At 42.7% G+C, this 9,687-nt stretch overlaps 1 protein-coding gene across 1 annotated transcript; it reads left to right on the top strand.

The window, feature by feature from the left end:
- Positions 1-1,595: 1,595 nt before the first annotated feature.
- LOC106817190 (circumsporozoite protein-like) lies at positions 1,596-2,331 on the top strand. The gene is made up of 2 exons (XM_014821856.1): positions 1,596-1,678; positions 1,977-2,331. The coding sequence occupies exons 1-2, from the start codon at positions 1,596-1,598 to the stop codon at positions 2,329-2,331; spliced, it is 438 nt and encodes a 145-aa protein (XP_014677342.1).
- The last annotated feature ends 7,356 nt before the right edge of the window (positions 2,332-9,687 follow it).

The following is a 9,687-nucleotide window of genomic DNA, read 5'->3' on the forward strand; positions in this document are numbered from 1 at the left end:
CGCCGACAGAACTTTGCATCGTACAACTCGCATTTCACCCATACAATAAAGTCAATATAAAAGGAAGTAAGATAGGGTGACCGATAGGTCTCGAACTGCTTCTCCTCGTCATGCAGCGCTGTCAGTTTCCTCGCCATCATCGCCGACTGGGTGGATCGTGTCAAAGAACATGGCGGTGGAACATGCCTGCTTCAATGAAAGGAGAACAGCATCACTCGAAAGCTGAGCTTTTTTCCGTTCCAGACACTGAAGTTACATTCTTCTTTCTGGCACCTTTTAAAATGTCCTGTGAATCTGCGATGGTAACTGGCTGTAACTGTAATATAAAATGCACCTATTAAAATAAACTACTACAATATAATCAGGAGTGAATAATAATAGATTTGTAGATAATAGATAATGTATTTTTAAGCAACGATGTAGTAAGCGATTAGACATACCGGTAGGCCCCTACTGTCAAAAAACATAAATCATTTTAATATTGTAATGGGAATATGTTTTAGTAATTACATTTACGAAGTAGGTCGGCCAATTTAGAAACAAATGATATTTATTTTCAGTATACTTACTTCTTTGCGAAATGATTTATTCCATTCACATGCCCTACTTGTAAAGTCATGCCTATAACTTCAGTGAGGACAAACACTTTATATATTTTCCAGAATGAACCTTTATTCTGATACTCCATTTCCATTCCTTTGCCACGCCTCCCTGCCTCACGCACGCCATCTCCCGGCACGTATAGTGACCGTCTAACAGAGTGTTAGCTAATTAACAGAATAACATTACTGGATCGCTCCAGAGGCAAGAAACTCAAACGTCTTAACGCTCCCGTTTAAATGATATAACCCTTACATGGTTTTTATTTAATCTGCAAGAACAGAACAATTACAAATGCATTAGATGCCACATTCACCATAACGAACATAAATCCAACATGGCTACCATCCTGCCACAAGTGTGAACACGCCCCTTTTTTGACGAATACTAGAAACCGTACGTTTACTCAATAAAGATATATAAACATAACCAAAATTTCAAACCCGTATGCCAACATAGTTTACCTGCATACTGCAGGGGCGGATTCAGGGGGGGGGTGCAGGGGGTGCGCACCCCCCCCTTAATTTAAGTATGTGCCCTTTTTTAAGAATGTGCCCTTTTTTTCAGGCCCCTCGCAAATTTTTTTAAAGATTTTTTACTGGAAACCAAATTTACTCACAAAATACGGCGCTTCTGTTCCCCCAGCACTGGTAGTGCTAGACTGCTTTTCTGTCTCTTCACTACGTGTAATATACGATAGTAATATATGGCAAGGGACTAGTCTACGATAGTGCAAGATACGCAGCGACCTCTTTTAAGCTTTCAGGACAGTCCACCGGCTTCTACAACGTTCGGTAATCTTCGGGACCATTCGGGACATTTCCAGAAAATTCTGGTGTTCTAAAAGATTCGCTGGTTCTATATAAGGCTCACAAACACAACAGTGAAAATGTTTGAAGATACGACAATTTGCAGTGTCATGGCTGACCGTGTTGTGATTTCTTCGTTCAACTGAACATGTTCAATAAATGAGATATTTTTGCACATGTGACAGTATGCCGAACCAGAAACGGAACAAGAGACTGAAGGAGCGACTTAGAAATGAAATTGCAGCGAAATGTATGCGTATAAACAGACTGTATGAGGTATTTCTATCTTAAAATATTTTGTAAAATGTTTAATTAATTATTACTTTTTTCAAACTAGTGGGGACTTGCATGTGATGCGACATGGGCCGGCTCATGAAGCATGAAGCTATACTTCATATAACCTATTGCTTCAATCATGATGTGCTACCTGACACTCACCCACCCAGGCACCATATCCATAGCCTATACACCTAGGGCAGGCTAATTGCCTGTCAACAATAACAATAATTATATGATCAGAATCAGCATGGACTCTGGGCTAATGCCTATTTAATTTTCATTAAACAGAAGTCGTGAACCGGCTCCAGCTATTCCGGATCGCAATGATGGTGAGAATCCTACTGATCGCAATGATGGTGAGAATCCTACTGATCGCAATGATGATGAGAATCCTGCTGATCGCAATGATGGTGAGAATCCTACTGATCGCAATGATGGGGAGAATCCTACTGATCGCAATGATGGGGAGAATCCTGCTGATTGCAATGATGGGGAGAATCCTGCTGATCGCAATGATGGGGAGAATCCTGCTGATCGCAATGATGGTGAGAATCCTACTGATCGCAATGATGGTGAGAATCCTACTGATCGCAATGATGGTGAGAATCTACTGATCGTCAATGATGTGCAGAATCCTGACTGATCGCATAATGGGGAGAATCCTACTGATCGCAATGATGGTGAGAATCCTACTGATCGCAATGATGGGGAGAATCCTGCTGATCGCAATGATGGTGAGAATCCTACTGATTGCAATGATGGGGAGAATCCTGCTGATCGCAAAAGTCCTACTTGTTACGATGTTGGAAATATTGTAAATGGAAAAGTGCCGTTGATATCACTAACAATGGAACAGAAAGTGAAATACATAAAAGATCACTCCAAACCTTCCAAGAATCTCGGCTCTGTACTCAAACTGTGAACAGAACAAATCAAGGACGGTCATATGAATTGGTATTCCAGACACAGTGGCTGGAACAGTTTGCATGGCTTGAGTACAGTTCAGTTCTAGGAGGAGGTATCTGCAAATACTGTGTACTTTTCCCACCAAAGAACACTAAAATCTGTACTGGTGTGCTTGTGTCAACACCCTAACAAACCTTAAGAAAGCTACGGGAAAAGATGGGTTTTGGTTAGACTTAGTACATTTGATTATCATAAACAGGCAGTAAGTGCAGGATGTGAGTTAGTACATGCATTAAATAATCCAACCCAGACAATACCATATCATAATGTCATGTGAGAATCAACAGATTTATGATAAAAATCTGCAATTCTGAAGTCAATTGTTGTGTTGTATTACTGTGTGGAAAGCAAAAATATAGCCTTACGTGGCCATCGGATGACAATACGGAAAAGTGTAGTGGCACGTGTAACAAAGCAACTTCTTGGCTATCCTAAATCACATTGCTTCGTCTGACCTAGTTTTGCGGGATCACTTAGAGAATGGCAAACGGAATTCTCGATATACATCTAAAACTATTCAGAACGAAATCATAGAGATTATTGGTGACAATATTCGTAGACGTTTGACTGAATGCTTGCAAGCTGATGATTCCTTCTTTACGATCATGGGTGATGAAGTCACGGATTCTCATGGAAACCGGAAGTTCTAGCTGTCTGTTTGCGCTTCCTTGACACAATAAAGACCCCACCTGGAGTAAAGGAAGTGTTTTTTGACTTTATTTACTTGGAAAGAACAACTGGTGAGTCGATCAGCAATGCTATTGTTGACTGCCTCTTTCGAAGAGGTATAGATATCAGAAAAGCTCGTGGTCAGAGTTACGATGGTGCCTCCTGCATGTCATCAGCCAGAGTTGGCGTTCAAGGACGCATTAAAGAACTAGCTCCCCGTGCAGTATACACACACTGTAATTGCCACGTACTGAACTTATCCATAGCAGCAGCATGCAAAGTACCAGCAATCAGAAACATGATTGCCTAGTGTCAATGAGATCTTCAAGTTCTTTGATTACTCACCTAAAAGGCAGAGATATTTGGAAGAAATTCTGGATGAGAAGGAAGATAGTCCATCGGTAAAAAGCTAAAAGGACTATGTAAGACACGATGGTTGAAAGACACACATGCTATGAAACGTTTGAAGAACTTTACCCATCATTATGCCAATGCCTTGAGAGAATGCTCAATCCAGCAGAAAATGACCAGCCATGGAACTGGCATCGTGACACCAGAGTCTCAGCACAAGGCCTGCTTTCAACTCTGACTTCGTTCAAGTTCATTGTTACATTCTATACAACAAGATTCACTTCACTGTCTAAAGTCTCTTGCACAGAAGTTGCAAGAGAATGGACTTGATGTTATTGATGCCTATAGCAAAATCGACGCAAAAAGAAGAAAATCTCAGATTTCAGAACAAATATAGATATAGAATTTATTGATTGGTTCAGTGATGCAACAAAGATGGCAGAAAACATTGGTAGCCAGGTTCAAATGCCGCGCCTAGTAGGACAACAGGTCCACCGTGCGAATGCGAATGCCACCACCCCATTGGAGTACTACAAGAAGAATGTGGCGATTCCATTCTTAGATCACTTGACCCATGAGCTGGACTCTCGTTTCCGCCAAGAAACAGGGCAGGTGGGGACATATTTCACCTGATGCCATGCTCCATCGTCAAATGTACAGACTTTGATGCATTATGTGAGAAATTATCTTACTGGAGGATGATCTGCCGAATCCAACAGCCCTCAAGAATGAACTCAAGGAGTGGGCCAATACCTGGAGGGTGAACGCAGTAGACTCCATTCCAAAGAATTTTATTCAGTGTTATAGTGTAGCTGACAATGATGAATTCTAAACATTAAAGTTCTTTTGCATGTTGGGTGTACATTGCAGTAGGTAGTGCTGAAGCAGAGCAGTCTTTTTCTTGCATTCGACGTTTGAAAACATACCTCCGCAGCAACATGTGTCAAGAACGGTTGGCCTCATTAGCTCTCATGAATATACACACAGCTTGGCAATATCAGTAGCTGATGTATGCAATGAATTCGTTAGAAAGCACAAACGTAGACTTTTCAAAACAGCCTCATTTTTGAATAGTCACTATTCAAAACGAGACTGTTTTGAAAAGGTCTACGTTTTAAGTCTAGTATTGTTGAATAACCTATAACATTTAACATAAACTGGTCACACTACACTACATTTTAAACTTAGTAAAATGGTTAAAAAAATCATCATACTAAAAATTAGTTATAATGTATTATTATTGGTCAGTGAAGCGATTATAAATGATGTAATTTCAAATAAATATTTCTCATTGAAACTTATGGTATTTAGATCCTTTAAAAATCACCTGACAATGCAGGAAATGCCATTTCCGGGGTCTAAATTTAAAAAAAAATCTGGGGGAGTGCCCCCATACCCCCCCCTCCGCTGTCCGCTTCGCGCCTCCGGCTTTCGGCGCTCGCCGCGTGCACCTTCACCACACGCTCCATCCATAACAGTTGCCCTTTTTATTTATTGCACCCCCCCCTTACAGAAATCCTGTATCCGCCCCTGATACTCCATACAAATACATAAGTCTACACATTTATATAAATGCATGATTTATGTATTTGTATAGAGTATGCAGGTAAACTATGTTGGCATACGGGTTTGAAATTATGGTTATGTTTATATATCTTTATTGAGTAAACGTACGGTTTCTAGTATTCGTCAAAAGAGGGGCGTGTTCACACTTGTGGCAGGATGGTAAGCCTGTTGGATTTATGTTCGTTATGGTGAATGTGGCATCTAATGCATGTGTAATTGTTCTGTTCTTGCAGATTAAATAAAAACCATTTAACGGTTATATATCATTTCAACGGGAGCGTTAAGACGTTTGAGTTTCCTGCCTCTGGAGCGATCCATCAATTTAATTTCAACGCTAACCTGGGACGTCTCAGAGGAGGAAGAATGGCCGATGAAAAAGAAAAAGAAAACAGCGGCAAACTGAAGCTGAAACGAAGGGGAGCAAAAGCCAAGCTCACTAGGTACGGCCACGGAATACAGTTATTAATATCCGAAAGCCGCAGTAAGGCAGAGATGCGAAGCTCCTTCGTCAAGTATGAGCAGGCCTACCAAGAGGTACAGGAGGCACACGATAAATTCACCATGACCGTCGAGGATGACAGTGAATTTGAAAAGGAAGAGGAATGGATGGAGGTATGTCAGAAGAAATTTATGAAGCTTCAGATTGCTGTCACTGACTACTACCCCATCAGTGAGGAATCTACGGATTCAGCTGCCGAAAATCAGGCTGGGAATTGCCCAGTGGATGAGACTAGCCTACCGGAGGAGATTAGAATAGCTGAGACCAATCCTTCTCCATCACCAGCTGTCAGTAACTCAAGGAGCAGTTTTAAGATGGAAAGACCTAAATTGCCAAGGTTCAGTGGTGATGTAAGAGACTATTGCGTATTCAAGTCAGACTTTATGCACCTCATCGAGGGTAATTATGGAGAAAGGGATGCAATCATGATATTGCAAACCTGCCTACAAGGACGTCCTCTAGAGCTCATTACATCGTGTCAGATTATGAAGCTGCCTGGGAACAGTTAGATTCCATCTATGGTAATCCGAGGGTTGTGGCAGATGCAATAATTTATGATTTTTCGAGGTTTAGGCCTCTAAGAGAGCAAGAGGATGGTCGTTTTTGTGAGTTGGTACAGCTGGTAGGAAGAAGTTTCAACACGTTGAAGGAAGTTGGGCAAGTGAACGATATGGATAATAACAACATGTTAGCCATGATAGAGAGAAAGATGGGTTCAGGCGATAGGAAGGTGTGGTTCAGGCATCAGGAGATGGAGAAAGATCCTGCTTCTCTCCAAATGTTACTTCGTTGGATGGGTGGAGAAATGAAAGCAAGAATGCGTGCAGCCGCACCTATCAGAAGTGACTCTCGTCAGGCAACAGTTGGTCATATGTCACAGGCCCAGGACAAGGATAATTTACAAGCTCAGTCCTCAAGTTTTCACCGATGCTGGATTTGTCAAACCGGAGATCACTGGATCGACCAGTGTAAAAAGCTGATCTCAAAGACAGCACCGGAGAGGTGGCACTTCCTAAAGGAGAATCATGCCTGTTTTAGTTGTTTAAAAAAGGCAGGAAGAAACCACCAGATGTCTACCTGCAAGAGGAGGCGCCAATGTCCAGAGCAGAAAAATGGGCAGAGGTGCAGATATTTCCACCACCCTCTGGTTCATGCAGAGGGCAACAGCAATAGCCGAGATGAAAGTCAAGGTGGAAGAGTTGGTGTAGCTTCAGTGGGCGCTAAAGAAGCCCTGCTCCCACTAGTTACAGTAGAGGTTATGGGCTACAGAGGAAAGGTTAAGAAAGGAAATGTGCTACTAGATTCAGGCGCCCAGATTAGTCTCATAAGACAGGAAATCGCATCAGAGCTGCTGTTAAAGGGTGTGCCAACTACAATCACTGTCACCAAGATTGGAGAAGACGAGGAACTACTGCAAACAAATAAGTACAGAGTGCCCATCAGAGAGGTGGAAAGGGGTGGCAAACCTTTTATGGTATGTGCAGTAGGAATTTCCTGCATCAGCGAGAATGTAGCTGCAGTGGAAGGAAGGACCTATCTTTCTACACGTAACTGAGACGGAGTGGCCAGTAGACGGGGCAGTAATTGATCAGCATGCTATTGATAAAGAGAAACGAAAGTTGCAGGCAGTGCTGGCAGTAAGTGAAGCAAGGGAGCTGATGGACTGCAGCAGGTTTTCCAGTTGGAGAAAACTAGTGAGAGTGACGGCATATGTGCTGAGGTTTGTGCATAGACTTAAAATTGCACAAAGAACTGGTGGGACAGACGGCGAGGACCATTCTCTGAAACCAGAAGAGCTGACAGAGGCAGAGAATATGTTAATCAGAGGAGCTCAGACCACCCTGCATGCTCGTCTTGAAAAGAGTGAATTTAAGACACTGAGTCCTTATGTAGATGACGACGGAATTATCCGAGTTGGTGGTAGGACAGATAAATCCCTACTGTTCTATGAAATGAGACATCCGGCTCTCCTGCCGCGGGATCAGTGGATATCGTTACTCATCACTCGTCATATGCATGAGATCGGGCATAGCGGCGTGGCATCCACGACAGGCAAGGTCAGAAGAAAAGACTGGATTTTACAAGGGCACAAACTCGCAAAAACTGTGAATTTACAAGCGCACAAACTCGCAAAAGATGTGTAAAGTGCAGAGAGCTCGAGCACAGAGTAGAAGTTCAGTTAATGTCAGAACTACCAGGGCATCGAGTGACACCTTTCACCCCGCCATTCTACAGCACAGCATGCGACTATTTTGGCCCATTCAGAGTAAGAATTACCCGTAACACAACCGCAAAGTGCTATGGGGTAATTTTCACATGCCTCAACTCGAGAGCGGTTCATCTCGAACTAGCTACAGACTGCTCGACCATGGAATTTCTACAAGTGCTGAGGGGGTTCTTTGCTGTAAGAGGCCGTCCCGCCTACCTGCTGAGTGATAATGGCACACAGTTTGTAGGTGCTGAACGGGAACTGCGTGAAAACATTAGAGGGTGGGATAAGCAGCAGTTACAGGAGTTTTGTGCAGACAAAGGCACAAGCTGGAGATTCACCACCTCTGCAGCACCACACCAGAATGGATGTGCAGAGGCCCTAGTAAAGAGTTGCAAGAGTGCACTAACACTAAAGAAGGCCATCGGAGAACAGGTTCTTACGTCATTCGAATTGCTCACCTGGCTGTTTGAAGTGGCGAATCTGGTCAACCAACGTCCAATGGCCGCATCCCGAATGATCCAGACGACGGAAGTTATCTGTGCCCCAACGACATGCTGATGGGAAGAGCTTCGAACGACATACCACAAGGGCCCTTCAGAGAGACGAAGAACCCTAGACATCGAGTGGAGTACGTCCAAAGGATCGTCAATTCGTTTTGGCAACGGTGGTCGAGAGACGTTCTACCGCTGTTAGTTCCTCGCAGAAGGTGGAATGCAGATCGACGAAACGTCCGCGTCGACGACATCGTTGTGGTAGCAGACGCGAACGCGGTGCGAGGAAAGTGGAACTTGGGTCGAGTAAACCAGGTTTATCCAGGTCCAGATGGGAGAGTTCGCAATGTCAATGTGAAGACAGCGTCTTCTGAATATCGTCGCCCCATCAGCAAAATTGCAGTAATCTACCCAGCCGAGGGATATGAAGATGAGTAGATTTTCGCGTTTGAGAGTCGAGTAGAATCTTCACGATGTAATGTGAAGTATGTTTGCCATTTAGTGACGAGATTACTGAAATGAGTCATTGATCATTTGTAGGCATTTGATTTACTTTAAGCAAGAGAATTGAGGGTTTATGTGTCTAATGAGGAAAGGCCTCATGGGGGGAGGATGTTTCGCTGAGTATTTGAGTTTGTTACGTTGGTTATGGTGATTTTGCCCGGCATTATGAACGCGAGCACGTCTTTTATGTTCCCGCCAAGAAGTAAGTTTATAGTACAGAGTGAATGGAACAGTTTAAAATAATATGTCTAGCATTTGCGTCCATAAACGGTACTCGCGAAATGAAGCGAAACGTGAATTACATTGAGCTCAGAATATCGATGTGTACACTGTACAGTAAACTGAAATTGGTCTGAATGTTATCGTTTATTTAGGAAGGACGGGTATATCATGCATTTATATAAATGTGTAGACTTATGTATTTGTATAGAGTATGCAGGTAAACTATGTTGGCATACGGGTTTGAAATTATGGTTATGTTTATATATCTTTATTGAGTAAACGTACGGTTTCTAGTATTCGTCAAAAGAGGGGCGTGTTCACACTTGTGGCAGGATGGTAGCCATGTTGGATTTATGTTCGTTATGGTGAATGTGGCATCTAATGCATGTGTAATTGTTCTGTTCTTGCAGATTAAATAAAAACATTTAACGGTTATATATCATTTCAACGGGAGCGTTAAGACGTTTGAGTTTCCTGCCTCTGGAGCGATCCAATTACATCTCCCCTTCTTTAACAAAA

Source organism: Priapulus caudatus, unplaced genomic scaffold (genome assembly GCF_000485595.1).
Source record: "Priapulus caudatus unplaced genomic scaffold, Priapulus_caudatus-5.0.1 Scaffold1624, whole genome shotgun sequence".
Taxonomy (NCBI): Eukaryota; Metazoa; Priapulida; class Priapulimorpha; order Priapulimorphida; family Priapulidae; genus Priapulus; species Priapulus caudatus.